The 19,662-nt window shown below is 32.1% G+C and overlaps 2 protein-coding genes across 2 annotated transcripts in view; one reads left to right on the forward strand and one right to left on the reverse strand.

Annotated features, from left to right (window-relative positions):
* The first annotated feature begins 525 nt into the window (after positions 1–525).
* LOC108912741 (mediator of RNA polymerase II transcription subunit 22) lies at positions 526–1,393 on the forward strand. The gene is made up of 3 exons (XM_018718120.1): positions 526–692; positions 750–963; positions 1,164–1,393. The coding sequence occupies exons 1-3, from the start codon at positions 590–592 to the stop codon at positions 1,267–1,269; spliced, it is 423 nt and encodes a 140-aa protein (XP_018573636.1). The 5' UTR covers positions 526–589; the 3' UTR covers positions 1,270–1,393.
* Positions 1,394–14,426: 13,033 nt separating this feature from the next.
* The window catches only part of LOC108912735 (protein tramtrack, beta isoform), a 219,688-nt gene continuing 214,452 nt past the window's right edge, over positions 14,427–19,662 (reverse strand). The window contains exon 4 of the mRNA XM_018718081.2: positions 14,427–14,794. Within this exon, the coding sequence (XP_018573597.1) occupies positions 14,520–14,794 (275 nt within the window). The 3' untranslated portion in view covers positions 14,427–14,519. The remainder of the gene's footprint in view (positions 14,795–19,662) is intronic.

A 19,662-nucleotide genomic window follows, 5' to 3' on the forward strand; every position in this document is an offset into this window, starting at 1 on the left:
TTCATTATAGCCATCTTTCTCTATCGCATGGATTTCTATGGCTTACTTTATCGTTCTCACGTAACTTCAGATAGACCATCGGTACTTTCCTACCCTGTTTTCACCCAAGGAATCTCTGGTTCATTTGTGCCCCTCTATTTAAATACACCCTGTATTTACCAATTTCTCTTTGTCATAGAAATTTTACTAATCCATTTACAGTACGACACAAATGCATAGATCACAAAGCTTACATCATGAATCGAAGGTTTATAAATTTGGTGGAGACACCAAGGAGAACAAAAATACGACACTGCCTACTACGATTTTTTGTGCAGTATTTTAATGTGACATGTTATCCCAAAATATTTAAATAACAAATGTTTTCAATTTCTTATAAAAAGTAGACAACATAACAAACACGTTTCCTTTTAAAATGTATAGAGTTCTATAAAAGTACAGTTTAACGATTTTACCGTTTACCGGTTTCGCCGAAAGATAGCAGCATCTCTCTAACACCATAGAAAATTAGGAATACAGGAAATTTCTAACCTCATTTATTCAGAACTTTTGTCAAGTATCTGAAAGTAATTTAATATATCAACAAATAATGTCCATTTCAAGATCTCTACCACAAAGCAAAGAAGCTTTGCTAAAATCTTACAGAACTAGGCTGAAGGATGATGTGAAAAGTATGCTGGAAAATTTTGAAGGTATACCTACAAAGAAATCTTAAAGGTAATACAATTAAAACCATCTACTACTTGCAGAAATTGTAAAATTATCCAAGGGTGAACATGACACACAACTTTCAAGAATGACACAATGTGAACAAGATACATATGAAATGCATGTCCGAGCTGCAAACATCGTACGAGCAGGGGAGTCTCTGATGAAATTGGTTTCAGACATTAAGCAGTATCTTATTTTGAATGACTTTCCTTCGGTCAATGAAGCAATTACACAAAACTCCAAGTTGTTCAGGTAAATCATAATCGTTGAAGTATTTCATTTGGATATATCGATTAGATTTAGATTTTGAGTCATAAACAAAACCATAAACAAAGTGAATAAAGAACACTCTGAGTGAGGTACAGGAAATAAAGCGACCACCTAGAATCTGTTAAATTATTGATTTTGCAATTATTTTCAGTATTAATTACAAGTTTTACTATCTTTTCTAGGACGAAGCAAGCAGAATGTGATCAAAAATTAATGTCTTTGAGGGATGATATGGCAGCAGATTTGTATGATTTAGAAGAAGAATATTATAGTAGTATAAATAAGTAGTTAGGAATTCGATTTAGATAGTGTAATATATATTTTTTTCGATATCTTTAAGAACCAAATGGTATGTATGTAAGCATTTATTTACTCAAAACACTTATTAAAAACAGGAATAAAGTTTATATGACTTTTGAGCCTTTTCCATGAAACTAAACATAAGAAATAAATAAAGTTGCAGTTATATACTTATTGAACTTGTTACTTTTGAAATTGAAAATTTGAAAAATATTTAAAACGTTTAACAAAACTGTCAGTTTTTCTTTCACATAAATCTTACCTTGTCGAAAACATTCTACGAGAGTTGATGTTTGCACACATACAAATTTATACTTAGGTACAGCATATTGCGAATTCGATATAAAAATTTAGATGTGCGTATCGCCAGTGTAAAATGTAGATGGAAGTGGTAGAACTATTTAACACCATTAATTTTATAATATATTACTAAAATGATCATATTACGAATTGTAATAATTTATATTGCCAAAACATGATGATTTTATGCTTTGAAAATGTTAAATTATCGAAAATGTCATCAGTTTACGTGGAATTTCAATGTAAATCTCAACAAAATAAGTTACCATATTTATAACCAAAACTAAGGAAATCAAATCTTATCTCAGTCTTCCAGTGTATTTACTGCTACCGAATAGTGTCAGCTATTTTGTACAGAAGAAAGGTAGATTTAAAAATACATATCTAGGCTGTTTTTTATTGCATTTTATACATCATTATTCTCATTTTATATTTGAAAATAACCAGGGGACATATTATAGTTATTAATACTTAGCTATTTTGAATAGTGTTTAATTAAATTCCTTTGTTTTTGTAGAAAAATTTTTTTTTCTGGAAATGGCACTCTTGAGCAGACAACAACCAACACATAACATCTATTTGTGAGAATTTTAGGTCCACGTTTTAATATAATATAATTTGAATTAAGCCCGACAAAAATTAAAAATAAAGAGGTTACAGTCTAGGTAGAAGACCCTGTATTATCCATTTTACAGATTTTGGTTTGTTTTATTGAGCCTTGAAAGTTATGACAATGCACTCTACTTGTAACTGACTGTTATACTTCTTCACTTTTGCTATTTACTCCCAGATGGCGGTGTAGTAAAAAATGTTTCGAATTATACCTACAAAATTGAATTTGAGAAAAGAAAGAATATATAAAAATGGTAATTTTCTATATTACATATCTCATTTAGGATACATTAAAAATTTTGTCTTTAATTTGAAAATAACCAGACAAAAATTGCCTTCTAGTTATTTTTGTTATCCCTGAAAATATATAACAATACTTTTTTACTCTATAAGGCTTTATTTTAACTTATAACTTTTAAATATTATCTGAAAACGGTCTCAAAACGGCAAAACATCAAGTTAAAAAACTTCTAACAAAAATATCGACGGATGAACAAGTAGATGTACATGTTCCCTCCAAATATATATACAGTGATTTAAAAAAAATACTTAAATATAAGCAGCAAGGTGACTTTAATCAAACTTCAGATAGGTATTAACAATTTTCAAAAAATGTTACATAATAATGAGGAAACAATAGAACATTTTTCAGTAAATAGTATACAGGGTCCGCATTTTATGCAGGAAACTTCGAGGACAGGTAGATCTCTTTAAAATAATAGGAGTTTGCCTTATAAACATAGGTCTGGAACGGCTTCGTTTTAGATATACAGGGTGTTGAAGTTTTAAAAAATATACAGGGTGTCTCACATTTAAATAGCAGGACTTCAGGAATCAGTAGAAGACCTCATTTTGAGTCTAAAAGTTCCTATATATATGGGTCCTAAAACGCTTTGTTTCTGAGATACAGGGCGTTCAATTTTATTTTTGTTTTATTTATTTATTTTTTAACTAAATAACCGCTGACAAAAAAAATCATCATGTTGCGGCGAAAGACTTAGTATTTAAGGGCAAATAATTTGACACAGAAAATCATCGCATAATAGTTCCAGTGGTGGAGATAGAGGGGTCTCTATGCATATTTTTATAAAAAAAAGTATAGCCGATTTGATATTTTGCAAATGTTTTCGAAAAATATGAAAGAGCATTCAATTTTACCCAGAAAAGGCCCTCTTGTCCAAAGTCGATAGGAGGTGGCGTTTTCAAGAAAAACCGAAAATACTGTTTAGAAGTCAAATTAAGAAAAACCGAAAATACTGTTTAGAAATCAAATCAGACTTGAAATGTCATTCTAATATTGACATTTGCGCTTATTTTATTATAGTTTCTAATTGTGTGTAGAGTATTAAAAAAAATTGCAACAAATTCAAAATGCCGTTTAAGTTTACGAACCAAGAATACGCAGATATTCACTTCATATACGGGTTTGCCAATGGGAACTCGGCAGAAGCTGCTAGGGAATATCGGAGACGATTTCCTAATAGAAGACAGCCGCATCCACACGTTTTTATTAATGTTCATCAACGTTTCGCTAATGACGGATTGAATCTGGTCCATAGGGATCGCAACATAATTAACGTTAATATTGGCAGAAATAGGAGGAATCAGCGAATCTTGCACGAATTTGACAGAGATCCCACGACGAGTACCAGAAAAATTTCCAGGATTATTGGTGTTTCCAGGTGCACTATTTCTAGAACATTAAGACGAGATCATAGACATCCCTACCACTTACAACCTGTTCAGGGTTTACGTCCGGGTGACGAGGAACATAGAATAGCTTTTTCTCGGTGGATTCTTAACTCAATTGAAAACGACGGAAATTTTTTATCACACATATTATGGACCGACGAGTCATGTTTTACTCGTCGAGGTGTGACAAATTTACACAATCAGCATGAGTGGGCACATGAAAACCCGCATGCAATCAGACCACGAAATTTTCAGCACGAATTTAGTGTTAATATTTGGCTCGGCGTTTATAACAATTGTCTTTTCGGCCCTTACATCTTACCTCAACGACTGAATTCTGCGAATTTCTTAGAGTTCTTAGAGACCGAGAGTGCCAACATGTGGGAGGAAATTCCTCTGAATTTAAGAATGCGAGCATGGTTTCAACTTGATGGCTGTCCAGCTCATTTTGGCCGAAATGTCAGGAACTGGTTGAACACCCACTTTCCCGAAAAATGGATTGGCCGCGGGGGTATCGTTGCATGGCCTCCCCGATCCCCTGATCTGACACCCCTAGATTTTTTCCTCTGGGGTTTTATTAAAGAGAGAGTTTATACCACTACTGTGGACACAAGGGATGAACTTATTCGTCGGATTCGGAACGCATGCAGTGAAATCAGAGACAATAACTTAATTCAAATGAGACGTTCTATTCAGCGTCGGTGTCAGTTATGTATCGAAGAAAATGGTTTACATTTCGAACATTTGCTTTGATGTAATATGGTTTTCGTTATTTATTTTTGTATTTATTTTCATTTAATTAATTAAAAACAATTTTAACCGAATTTTTGAACTACATATTTAATTTAGTTGTAACACAATGTTTAAAAATTATTATTTGACTTCTAAACAGTATTTTCGGTTTTTCTTGAAAACGCCACCTCCTATCGACTTTGGACAAGAGGGCCTTTTCTGGGTAAAATTGAATGCTCTTTCATATTTTTCGAAAACATTTGCAAAATATCAAATCGGCTATACTTTTTTTTATAAAAATATGCATAGAGACCCCTCTATCTCCACCACTGGAACTAATATGCGATGATTTTCTGTGTCAAATTATTTGCCCTCAAATACTAAGTCTTTCGCCGCAACATGATGATTTTTTTTGTCAGCGGTTATTTAGTTAAAAAATAAATAAATAAAACAAAAATAAAATTGAACGCCCTGTATCTCAGAAACGAAGCGTTTTAGGACCCATATATATAGGAACATTTAGACTCAAAATGAGGTCTTCTACTGATTCCTGAAGTCCTGCTATTTAAATGTGAGACACCCTGTATATAGGAACTTTTAGACTCAAAATGAGGTCTTCTACTGATTCCTGAAGTCCTGCTATTTAAATGTGAGACACCCTGTATATTTTTTGTTTTTATCTCAGGAATCTATTAACCGATCTCAATAAAATTTGGTACAAATAATGTACGATAGTAGGCCTTTCATTCCCTAAAATATGAGTTCTAAGGGTTTAACCAGTGGTGTACAACTGGACAGGGGTCACCCCCTTTTTATAAAAAAAACCTACGCGACTGTATTTTTTACAAGTTATTGTAACGGATTTATGTTCTAATGCACTAAATTCGTAAAAAAGTTTACTTGAATTTTTTCCTGAAAGTTCACCATTTTCAAGTTATTCACACAAATACAATCCCCTTGTGGCAGACCCTTCTAATCATAATATTACAAAAATATTTATGTTTATGCTCAAAAGTAAGTGCAATTTGTAAGCACATCAACAAAATTCTTTCCACATCACTTGTGAGGTAGTGTTCCTGGTGTGTTTTAGTTTTTCCTGGAGGCATTATCTTTACAAATAAGAACAATTTGAATCAAAATAATAATAAAAATACATTTACCAAGCAACAACAACTAAACAAGAAACAAAATTAACGTTACGTATTTACAGCAATTGTTTAAAATGCGAACCATTTACATCGATACATTTCTGACATCTATTAATTGAACGCTAATATCATGTGGTGGTTTTCTTTTAATTCATTACGCTGCAGTAGCTGTGGTCTAGTATATATTGGAGTAAACTTTTCAGGTGTCACCCCAAACATAGAAGTCCAGGGAGTTTAGATCTGGCGATCTGGCTGGCCAAGACACTGGACCCTCTGCACCGTTATAGTTGACATTGGCATTTGGTCTTCTACCTATCCACCATCTCATATAATTTTCATTAAGCCATTGTTGTATTATTCTCCTAAAATGCGCAGGAGTGGTGCTCCTGTCCACTTGTATCCAGTTATTTTGTCGTATATTTAATGGAACATCCTCTAATAATTCAAATAGATGGTTTTCTAGAAAGTTTAATGTCTCCGAATTTCATGAGGATTTTCTTGTGACCAAATATTCAGATTGTGAAAATTCACTACCCCTCGCCTTGTGAACGTAGCCTCATCGGTCCAAAGTATTTCTAGTAAGAATTCAAACAACCACTGATAAAAATTCAGGCGTCTCTGCATCTCCCGGAAGTAAATTTTGCACAGGTTGTAATAAATGGTATAGATTTCTGCCATCCTTATGTAGAACTTTTCAATTTTCGATTTACTCACCTCAAGTTGCCGAGACGTTCTTCGTGAACCTGCTTAGCCGAGGATCGTCGTCAAATGTTTTCAAAATTTAATTTCTGTGCCTTTCATTCCTTTGTCGTGATTTTCCAAATATTGTTTTAATCCAAAAAGATGAAAGCGATGAGTGTAAAGAATTTTGTTGATGAGCTTACAAATTGCACTTACTTTTAAGCAAAAACATAAATATTCTTATAATATTATGGTTAGAAGAGTCTGCCACAAGGAGATTGTATTGGTATGAATAACTTGAGAACGGTGAACTTCAGGAAAAAAATTCAAGTTACCTTTTTTACGTATTTTGTGCATTAGAATATAAATTCGTTACAATAACTTGTAAAAAATACAGTGGCGTAGTTTTTTTTTATAAAAAAGGGGGTGACCCTGTCCAGTTGTATACCACTGGTTCAATCTTTAGAGCTCATATTTTAGGGAATATAAGGCCTTCTATCATACATTATCTGTACTAAATTTTATTGAAATCAGTCGATGGATTCCGGAGATATAAACAAAAAATATTTTTTTTTTTAACAACTTCAACACCCTATATCTCTAAAACGAGGCCGTTCCAGCCTATGTTTATAAGGCAAACACCTACTATTTTAAAAAGATCTATCTGCTCTCGAAGTTTCCTGCATAAAATTCGGACCACCCTGTATTTTACAGTGATATACTAAACGCACTATGACTCATTTGTTAAATTATTTTTCTGGCAAGTCCAATCTAAAGTATTTCTTGAATGGAGACATGAAAGGCTTTCGCTTTTATTGCAAATCCCAAGGTATATGTAAATAGGGCTACCTCGAATTACTCCCAACTCTTTTTTGCACACTTGTCCTTCACCTGGAACGTATTAAAGGATGGTTAATTTTCTTAAACAATTCTATTTAAAATTAAATTTTGAAATATTATCAAAAAGCTTTGCAAATCTGTTTCGAAATTATATTCATTCTCTTCTCGAATTAGTCTCTACAATATTTACCCAAAAGAGGATAACATTTTTCGCAGCAATCACATCCAAACGTTGCTAGTGTCTCATTAGACAAATAGTTTGGTTTTACACATTTTGTTGGGTCACACAGCGGACACCCATCACCCATACGCTGATTCCTTTGTAGTATGTACAAAATATGTAATTACTAAGAAAACAGTAATGGATCTTCCAATCTCCATTTTTAAATTTGAAATATACTGAACACTTACGTTGATAATTTCACAGTGTTATACTTAAATAATAAAATACTGTGAAATAAATAATTGCAGTGGATATCAGTTGTTTTATACAAAATCACGAATATGTTAGGTATTTTAGATAACAGATAGACACTTAGATAATATACAGGATGTTCCAATTATGTCACAACAAATCCTAACAAACGGTAATTATTCTGCAAACCACATGTTTTTGGATTGTTGATACCTCATTTTGTTTTCGTGATATTGTTATTTGAGTGCAACGTATTCAAGTGTTAGTGATGATTTTTGAGATGTGCAGAGTAAAATTTTGCGTGAAACTGGGGAAAACTTTCACGGAAACATTTCAACTTTTGAAACAAGCTTACGGTGACGACGCTCTGGGTCGTACCCAATGTTACGAATGGTTTTTACGGTTTAAAAATGGTCGTTAGTGAATTGAAGATGATCCTTGACTAGGAAGACCTTCGACTTGAACTGATGACTCTCACGTTCAACAAGTCAACGATATGCTGTGTGCAAATTGCCGATTGCAGAAGAGGTTAGCATCTCTGGGAGTTTGCAACATCTAGCCTCATTTAGAGAGCTGAAATCGTGATTTTTTTAAAAAAATTTTGTCTAACTTTTAAATTAATTTTTTTACTATGAAAATTTTTAGCGCTAGCGGCGCCCCGTGCCACTGTGTTTATGTATTAAATATATACTGCATGAGACACTAATTCCTCTGAGCAAAAGTTAAAGCTTCATGTGTGGTGACAAGATTCTTAATATTTTTGAAATATTCTTATTTATGTCAGCTTACCCAGTATGGGATAACATTTTTTGCAGCAGTCACGACCAAGCCTTGCTGCTGTCTCATTTGAAGAACAATTTGGCTTTTTACATAGCATTGGATCACATGGTTGATATGTTACACCATGGGGTACAAAGCATGCACCCAAAACCAATACTATTAAAATAGTGGCGTATCTTTCAAACTCCATATTGAAATCGAATGTATACTGTTAAACGTTTTTAATGCGGCTTAGAGATAATATATACCTACTTGAGGGTAAATGTATTTGCATAGGTATTTTTACGTAAAATAAAAATATTTTACACTTTAGATAACAACATATTTCTTTATATTCAAGAGTAATTACTATATGGACAAAGGCCAAACGTAAGTAAAGGTAAAGGCTAATTAGTTGCATGCCTTTAAGTAGGAAAATATCCATTAATTAGTTTCTTTACAGAAGTATAAGGCATTTGTTTGTAATTTTATCAGTACGAATAATAAATCAGAAAAAAATATATTTCTATAATTTAAGTAGCGTAAAATAGAAAACTAATTGGCTGTGTAAAACTTTGTTAGCAGATATTTCGAAATACAAAAATATGCTAAATGTATATCATACTTCGTACAATCCAAATCACATTTCTCTAGATCGGAAGTATGCGATAGTTATACAGGGTGACCGGTAACTACGGGGAAAAAATAAAGGGTTATATAGAGCAGGTCAAACGAGTGCTAGTACTTCATATAAACTTCTTACCTAGGTGCCATTGTTGAGGAGTTATTGTCACTCAAAGTAAGAAATTGAAAAATTATTATTGCCCATAATTTCTAAAAGGTTACTTTGATTAACTTGAAATTTGGGGGAGCAAAGCAACTCATTCAAATGTATCTTTGTACATTTAAAATTGAATCAAATATTTTTTATTATACAAGGACGGTCGAAATTATGTTCTAAAATTTACACAACATTGACAGAGCTGTCAAATTTGATATTTCGCCCTCGGAGGCAGATAGCTCTGTTACTTTTCTACAAAAAAGGTATACTTCATGGCTTATGAAAAAATGAACGGTTGTCAAGATAATTAAATTTTTGTATTTTGTGTATAGCCACAACCAGGGACACAACGCAACAGAAAAAAGTTAAGACTGAAACATGGATTAAATTAGGTTACTTCAGTAAATGCTCGATATGTCCTCCATCTAGTTCAATGCACTTCCTTATTCTTTTAAGATTATTTTGTTGCACTTTAAATAGCATTTGTGGATTCTGTTTAATTTCATTACAATGATGTTATATTCTTGCCATCAACTCTTCTCTTGTATAAACCGGAGTTGAATACACTAATTCTTTTAGGTAACTGAACAAGAAGAACTCAAGGGGGTTAAGATCTGGTGACCTAGGTGCCCATAAAACCCTCATTTAGTTATTCAAGGCAAACACCAGCAAACATTCATAGTTAATGTATGGTAACCAATTAATAGGCCCCTTTTTCTTACCTGATAGACTAAACGGTGCCCGATATTTGAATTTGTTACAACACGATCTAAATCTACTACTAGAAAATGTGCCATTGCAAACAAGACAGGAGATGTATTTCATGCACTTAAGTCGTGAAGTTAGAAATTATCTCAACGCAACATTTGGTGATAGGTGGATTGGACGAGGCGGACCACACTTATGAGAGACCAGGTTTATTAAGGCTTTTGGGCTTTAAATGACCCAAGGAATCACCCCCTTAATTTATGACATAGGCTTAGGATATACCCTGTATACGGAATTCTTATTGTGGATGTAATTTTCCTTTGTTGTCTGACATAATTTGTTTTACTTTCAATATTCTTAAAAACTCTTTCAACAGAATTCCCAGATACTGATTGTTTATGAGTACATTTTTATGAGTTTCAATTCATCATTAAACATTTCTTCTTATGAAGAAATCAATTTGGGTCGTCTATTTAATTACACCTTTCTTTATATCATTATGATGATTTAGTTAGTGCGTTCTAGTTTTCTATAAACACTTGATTCTAACGGATTATAACTTCTCTAATTTCAAATATCTAGAAAGGGTAATGCTTTATTGTTTTTTTTTTATTTCCAAAGTAAAGGACCCCGCACATTTTTTATGGACAACGGTCTTCCGGTGAAATTTGCTAAAAATTTGGGAAATTGTTCGTTTTGTACCCCTGATCAAAAGTGTCAATGGGGTCGAAGCTCAAAATACCCATCTTTAGGCTCTACGGCAATTTTTAGTGGCCAAAAACGGCATCGTATTTACCTTGTACGTCATTTTTTTAACTTGTTGTTAATTGTTATTTTTTCTTTTTATATTTTTTGCATTGTAAACCTTTAATAAAATCTAGACCAACTTTGAGATATACTTAAGTGTCATAACTTTCTATATTTTTAAAAAAATTGCTTTGGATGGTGAGTGAAAGAAAAACATTTAAGTCTCTTGTATAAACTACTCAGTAAAATATACAATTACAGGATAACTTGCAATTATAATGAGTTTACTTGATAGCATTAATTACAAATTTTGATAGAAATGCAGGCTGCTTATTGAAAGTATGACATTAAAATAAAATAAAAAATATGGATAAACACAAACACGTAATATTTTATCATAAGATTTTGCCATAATTATCATATCATTTATTGCTATCTATTCAAATAACGCATTAAAAAATATTTTTTTTTTCTTATTGAATGCTAGAAGCAAATGATTTTAAATGACATTATTGGCACTTACTTCAGTTGTAGTATTTTTTCCTGTTAGGTATAAGTAAAACTTCAATTACAAAATGGGTCTATACTGACGAAAACGCAAATAAAAACATATCCTTCCCAATATAGGTTCTTTATAGGTATATTAAACCCAAATTCAGGGTTAAGTTTTTAAAATAGTACCTATATGTTGCGATTCAATTTACTAATATAATTTTTGTACATATTAAAATATACCAAAAGAATAATGAAATTCCCCTTTGATCAAAGAAAATAGCATTATTTTGTTCTTTGGTTTGTCTTAAAATAGTATATTGTGCACCCATAAAAGTAATACATTCCCAGATGACATACTATTTTTTTATGAAATCGTAAACAATATTAATTAACTAATAAGAACTAAGAAAATTTTATTAATGCATACCTAACATTTCTTCATTATAATCTAATTGCTTATGAAATTGTTTCCTCGACGATCATTGTTTATTTAGCGTTGTGATAAAAGTCAAATTCGCTTTAATACCTATAAGCGCTAAAATATGTATATTAAAACATAATATTTGTTCGGGATACCACCAGAGTTAGCAGCAGCTGCAAAAAATGTGACTAAATTTATTACCAAACAAATCTAGGGAAAAGTACGAATTCTTTTACAAACGTTTCAAGACTTATTGACTGAAGACATCTACATTATGGCCAAATTACACCATGTTGAGAGCAACATTTAGTACAAATGCAACGCCAAAGAAATCAAAAGTTTTGTCAAGTAAACTACTTGAAACGTTTATTACTCATGCACCAGATAATTATACAGGGTGTCTCATAATTAGTATCCAATAATTTACCACTTGATTCTATTGCCAAAAATAAGAATATTTTTTCATATAAACATTGGTCGAGAAATGCTTCCTAAAGGAGCTACGCCCCCCTAAATGGGGCCTCAAAAAATTCATTTTTTTTAAACATTTCCGAAATGGGTTGAAGGAAAATTATGAATTTGGACACCATGAATACTCATTAAAAGCCGAAATAGATCATCATAAAATTTTTCAAAAATTTTGAAAAAGTCTTCTCAATTGGGAGGGTCGGCGGCTAATATTTGCCCCAATTTTTTTGCTTGTCGAAATTTTCAAATTCAGGGGCCAAAAAATGATAGACCTTTATTTCCTCTACAAAACAGATACTCCTTATTTCTTTCGAAAAAGTGCTCTATTTCCAAGAAAAACGGATATACGTGCTTAGAAAAGCACAATTTGGAAAGTGTTATAACTTAAACTGATTTTTCTCGAAAGTGGATTATTTTTTCGATATAAAACATTACCATTTTTAATAAAAAACTCAGATCTATCAAATTTTACTGTTTAAATTTGAAAAATAGCAACATGTAAAAAAACTTTTCACGTTGTTTATCACAATGTATATATATGATGACAGATCAAAATTCATATTCACATATTCAAAAAATTTTTGAATTTTATTAATGTATCTAATGAAATGCTTAGATCTGTTTTTCTCGTAAATGGAGCATTTTATCGAAAGAAGTAAAAAGTACCTTTTTTGTAGAGGAAATGAGGGTCTGTCATCTGCTGGCATCTGAATTTGAAAATTTATACAAGCAAAAAAATTGGGGCAAATTTTATGAAACGCCTCTGACTAAAATTTTTGAAAAATTTTATGATGGACTATTTCGACTTTTAATAATAATTTTCCTTCAACCCATTTCGGAAATATTAAAAAAAAAAGAATTATTTTTTTATAGCCTCATTTAGGGGGGCGTAGCTCCCTTAGGAAGCATTTCTCGACCCATGTTTAAATGACAAAATATTCTTATTTTTGGCAATAGAATCAAGTGGTAAATTATTGGACACGGATTATGAGATATCCTGTATACTTAAGGAATAAGGTACGTTTAGATGTAAAAATTTTAAAATATCTACCTCGATATTAGTTTCTCCTTTTTTTTATAAAAAATAACAAATATTTTTAGGTACCACAAATTAAAGATATACATTGAATAAAAATTTAATGCTTGAAATATATAGTTAACTTTTTTATTTATACATTGCGATTCACAACTTATCCAAAAAAATTGGGAATAGATGCGGCATGAAGCATGGAGTCAATATCGTAAAAAAAATTTTGTAAAATCCTTATAGTTTCCGAGAAAAAAATTATTGAATTTGTAGTACATTCAACCATTACACAGCTGGACTGTATTCTCTAGCGCCATTCGCAATACGCGTGCAAAGCCACGTGGCCTTAGCGACTCCGAATATTGAAATACAATTTTACAATCGTCGTTGCGATAGTGTTTACCTGTTATCTGTGGTGTTTACAATAGTTTTTTTAGTAGCTAGTGTCAAAAATGGTTGGTGTGTGTAGCAACTCGAAGTTGATGGATATCGTTTTAATTTATGTTGAAGCAAGACAACATTTGTGTTAGTTCGTAGAAACTGAGTAACATTGACCCAAATATGTTTACACGTCGGTGGATAAAATTTTGAACAGTTGTAACATCGGGTATGTCAAATTAAAAACACAAATTAATTTTATTAATTAATAATAACAATAACGGCAAAAGCAGTTGAATTTGCTGATATAAAATAAGTGTTATAAAATTCTATTTATTTCTTTCCTTACGAAGGTTTTTTCCGTCCTTATCACACTTTGCCGCTATGCCGGTTGAATTGTGCAAGGACAGGTTTTAGAGTGGAGCAGTTTCCAGTGCCGTGTAGAAGTGTATTTCTAAATCATTTTCGAACTGCCCTTTTTGATTTTTTCTTTACAAAATTGTATTTGTAGGAGTTCCCTGTACATCAAACAATTATTTTTTTAGATAAGTTCTGAATCACCCTGTATAATCAATCAAATTGATCAAGAAATGAAAATTTCAAAATTTAATACGAGTAATTATTAGTATATTTTTAACTAAATAATAAAGAGGTTAAGGAATGTTGACATTTACAACTATATAGAGAAGACACGTTTATGAGGCCAATTTACGAGAACCCAAAAATATTCTTTATTACAATTTTAAGTTTAGTACAACTTACTCATATATGTATTTTGTATTAGATCTAACACAAAAAAAACATAAAAATGTAATGGATGTGATTATAAATTATGAATAAGAATGATATTTGCTCTCTACTCAATATTTACTTTTAAAATTTCCATTACCAAATATTAACCTAACTGATCAACCAAAAAATAAAAAATAAATAAACCGTTCAACAAACCATTTTATATTTGGTAAATCATGATGTATATTTTATAGAGATTACATTATAATGTACGATACCTATTCATAAATTATCTTCTTCTTTCAAACAGAATGACGGTATCGGAAAACCTTTTGGCCTTTCGCTAGCTGCACTTTATCGCAGTCGGGAGGATGATTATGGGTGATACTTATCCTTTGGAGTTTGCCTTCTAACGAGGTGACACATCTCGCCTTGCATTTGGTATGGTAGTAATTCGAGCACATCCAGAAGAGCTTGTTGTTTATCGTTTGATTTATGTAGAATAAGTAATTCTCGTATATCATGCATGTTTTACCTCTTCTAGTGTTGGAAAATATTAGGTCTTTCTCGGGGGCCTCTACAAAAGAAAGTGTGTTATTAAAGTGACAAAATTTCTTAGACATGTGACATGCGTATTTTTAATATTCCTTAAGTTTTTTTTTTCATTTTGTAATAAATAATCAAGATACCCGTCACATCAGTCTTGGATAGTCAAATTGATGAGGCAAAGAGTTCTGTTTGAGTTGGGTTGTAAATAGAGTGTTTTCTAGTTGACTCGCGTTTTATAAAATTTAAAAAAATAAATTTTCTACATTGCAGTACGATTTTGAATAGAAAATAAAACCATGTATTTAAATAACTACGATATATTAACTCCATAATACAATGACTCCTTCTTAATACTTAGTAATACAAAACAATGTTATTGTTACTGTACAGTTGTTAAAAACAGCTATAGCTAATCTTTTTTATTAACCGGGATATTTACATTTAAAAGTATCTTTGTCCATCATACGTCATGACTAAAATAGCTTGTATGTATCAGCTTCAACATAAACAGTGTTATGATTAATGATGTCGTATTAGTAATTAGGCTAACTGTTTTCTTTTGACAGATATTCTATTACTAAATCCACTATTTTTTACTCTATTGTCAAAGGCATTACATTCATTCAAACAAATTCAAAAACCTAAGGAAAATGTGGAAACAGAAAGACCTCTTTGTAGTTGCTGTTTTGTACGTATTGATCTTTGTCAAGACTGATGACAGAACAGCAAGAATACAAAATATTTCAGTATAGGAGGTATGTGTTTTTGTACTAATAATATGTATATACAGGGTCGGAAAGTTCCCCATGGTTCATCCGCCGTTACGTGAGAGCGATAAAGAAAGTCATAGAAATCCGTGCGATAGAGAAAGATGGCTAAAATGAAAGCTTCTAATAATCACCGCCCATTTCGCCCTTCCACAAATAAGATCCACTTCTTATTTGTGGAAGCGCGAAATGGGCGGTGACTATTAGACGCCTTCATTATAGCCATCTTTCTCTATCGAACGGATTTCTATGACTTACTTAATCGCTCTCACGTAACGGCCAATGAACCATGGGGACTTTCCGACCCTGTAGATATATTATTTTTCGATTTTACATTTTGGATATCCCGCAATATCAGTAGCTGGGAGTTTTGTTTGTGAGGTTAGATATCGTTTCCATATCCAGATTTCTGGCATCGATGAACATTTAAGTGTTTGATTTTAATTAGATTAAATTGCGATGGTAATTACTCGTAGGTCCATATGTTTGATGATAATAACGTTGTTATGTTATTCATCTAAAGTTATTGTTAATAGCAACGTAGTTAATCAAAACGCTTTAGGACGAGGAGATTTATTTATCACATACAATAAGCCCGAGATATTGGACAACTAGAAAGTCGAGGAAGACACGCAATAACATGTAAGTTAATATTTATATTAAAAGGAATAGAACCAACACTTTCGATAACAACCTGTATTGTACACCTAAATTTATAAAAGTCTGCTAGAACTAATAGGTAGGTTGTTATTTGCATAAAGGCATCTTCATTTAAAATTAAAAACAGAAAAAGTATCCAATACAGACTTTGAAAACATTAGCAAATTTTATTATCTTCACTTTCTTCTAACACTCAATTAAAGTTGACTTCTCTGACAAGTGTGTACATCTCTTGGCTTAAAATATTCAAGTTTGACATCAACTTCGTGGGTTCATGGTTGTGACAACCTGTCAGCTTTATCGTTTGGTCTACGTGAGTCGTACATCGAGCTTTGCAGTATCCATTGTCGTACAACTGACATTTCCAGTAAGTGGAACGCTGTGAACTTCTGTGCTTTATGTATTTGTAATCTTGTAGAATGAGATATGGAATTTGCCTTTGTCCTTTTATGTAAGTCGCTAACACTACAAAAAGAGAATAGTCAAATGTGAAATTTTTAAATAAATATCAACCTGAATTGGATACATATGAATATAGGAGAACTGAATAAGTACAGCTTGACTAATTCTCTTAGGCTTTTATCGCAGCATACGCAACAGGAAATACAAGCGTCAGTGATAACAGATAACAACAGCGACAATTTTTAGTATTTACATGAACATTTTAAGCCATAAATAAAGATATACTCTTCATCATCGGTGCTAGACAATTTAAATTAGTCGAAATAGACATAAAACAGTGAGCGTGTCTTTGGCGTGAATTGTCATTGAACCCGTTTTGACCAATAGTTTCACAGCAGCAAGTGTTTGATCATTGTTTGATGTTTGTTTGTTTTATTATGCAACTTGCTTTACACCTGATATGATATGTTGACAGGCTGGTAAACCGCCATCAGCTCTTTCCACTGCGGCGCGCGGCAACTTTGATATCGAAGGTACAGCTTACTACCGCACCAGGCACGGCTTTAAGTTTGTTTAATCCTTCATGTGAAACTTTTTTTTTTCATTTTAAAACGTAATGTTTTAGATCATCAGTTACTTAATAAAAGTGATTTTCATGCCCACTATCGCCATTTTCAAGGAACGCACTTATTTCAGAAACACCCTGTATAATAGAAAAATATCCACGAACGATTTTGAACTAAATACATTTTCTCAATTCTCAGTACTGTATGGTGATTTTTGAGAAAACTGACACGGGATATCCAGTATTTAAACTAGGCGGTATCTGTGTTGGTTTGGGTGGATCGTATATCCACGGAAATTTTTGGCTTTTTGGCTTTCAAATATCACTAGAAATGAAACTTTTTCTATGCGCATAAAACAAAACGTGGGCTTAACTTTTGGCGGCACAATATGTTTAAAAAATTCGAAAAATGTCATATTTTTCTTCCTATTTAATTATGTATCTTTTCAAGAGTTGACTATAGGCGAAAATGGAAGAGGAAAAAAAATGTTGTAATTAAATATTTTACAAAACATGACTAGTTACAAATCGAATGAATCATGATTATTATGGTAAAAATCGAAAAAAATCGCAAAAATGGGGTTAAAAAAACATTATTTTTAGGGATTTTTTTGGGGTATTTAAATTGGGTATATGACCTTTATACTTGGCTCAAGAAAACTTCATGTTATGTAGAATTATCACACCAAATTTCATAAAAATCGGTTCTATAGATTTTGCATAATAATTTTGCAATCCAGATTTTGAAAAAAAAATTTCCAAGTTTCAAAATTTTGCACAGCAAATAGATACTTGAAAATTTAATCACATATAGATGGGCTCTCAAGCTTTCAAACTTGTTTTGAAAAATTCGAATCCGTCAATTAGGACAGCTCTGGCGCTTGTTTAAACATTGGTCGAATTTTTGTACTTAAACAATTAGAATAACTTTGTGAATATTCAATCAAATTAAATTTTTTCGATTGATCAATTAGTTACGTAGTTATAGCCGATTCAATTTCGAGCAGGCCGAAGCGGCCGCGCTCTCTGCTTCCCCCACCACCACCACCCGTACGATTTTATTGAATTTCTCGCTTGCATAAATAATTTTAAACACGTTTTAAAGTAGGTTACCAATGAAGAAAAGTATTGTAATCTTAGACCTGGTAAGTACTCGGATTACCAAAGGTATTTTTCGAAAAATTAGCCCGGATGTCCCAGTACATTTAGTGTAAATGACGGTTAACTTTGATCGGCTATAACTACGTAACTAATTGATCAATCGATCTGTTTTTTTTTTAAAGAAGCGTCTTTCCAAGAACTTTAAAAACCTGCTTTAAAAAATTTGATTTGATAGAATATTCACAAAATTATTCTAATTGTTTATAAGTATAAAAATTCGACCAACGTTTAAACAAGCGCCAGAGCTCTCCTTATTGACGAATTCGAATTTTTCAAAAAAAGTTTGAAAGCTTGAGAGCCCTTCTATATGTGATTAAATTTTCAAGTATCTAAGGGCCTTGGTTTTTGCTGTGCACAATTTTGAAAATTTACAAATTTTTTTCAAAATCTGAATTGCAAAATTATTATGTAAAATCTATACAACCGATTTTGATGAAATTAGGTGTGATGTTTCTACATAACATGAAGTTATCTTGAGCCAAGTATAAAGGTCCTATACCCAATTTAAATACCCCAAAAAAATACCCTAAAAAGTGTCGTTTGTAAACCCATTTGTGTGATTATTTCGATGTTTACCATAATAATCATGATTAATTCGATTTATAACTAGTCATGTTTTGTAAAAAATTTAATTACAAACATTTTTTTCCTCTTCCATTTTCGCCTAAAATGAACTCTTGAAAAGATACATATTTAAATAGGAAGAAAAATATGACATTTTTAGATTTTTTTTTAAAATACTGTGCCGCCAAAAGTTAAGCCAACGTTTTTTTTTATGCGCATAGAAAAATTTTCATTTCTATTCTGTTCACCCAAATATGGCTTTTTGAAACAGTTACCGTCTGGACTAATTGTAGAGTCACAAAGGTTACGTTGCGTTGGTATCCTTTCAGCGTGACCCAGAAAAAAATGTTAATTAACAACTGTAATATTTATTTAGCGTATTTATGCACAATCCTCTGTAAAGTAAGTTACAAAATGTTCAACACGAACACTAGACGCCCTTTTCCGCCTGTCAAATTTCTTAATACGCACTACTTCTTGCAAATAATGGTCATGGTTTATGCATTTGGCTGATGGTTCGTGGTTATGTTCGTGCATGAGCCTCACTTCGCCGGCTTCTTTCCACATCGTGGCCCTGCATTGCTGTTTGTACTTTGAGCACCTGAACCGCGCTCTACGGTTTTGGGTGTAATGGAGGGTGTATTTGTTACCTTGGAAGAATATCACGGGATTGCTAGGACCGGATCCCACATAGAGAGTACCTAAAAATATTAGCTGTTAAGACAGTAAATACATAAAGGAAATAGTTGGTACCTATTTAGGCACACAATTATTTGG

Source organism: Anoplophora glabripennis, unplaced genomic scaffold (assembly GCF_000390285.2).
Source record: "Anoplophora glabripennis isolate ALB-LARVAE unplaced genomic scaffold, Agla_2.0 scaffold471, whole genome shotgun sequence".
Lineage (NCBI taxonomy): Eukaryota > Metazoa > Arthropoda > Insecta > Coleoptera > Cerambycidae > Anoplophora > Anoplophora glabripennis.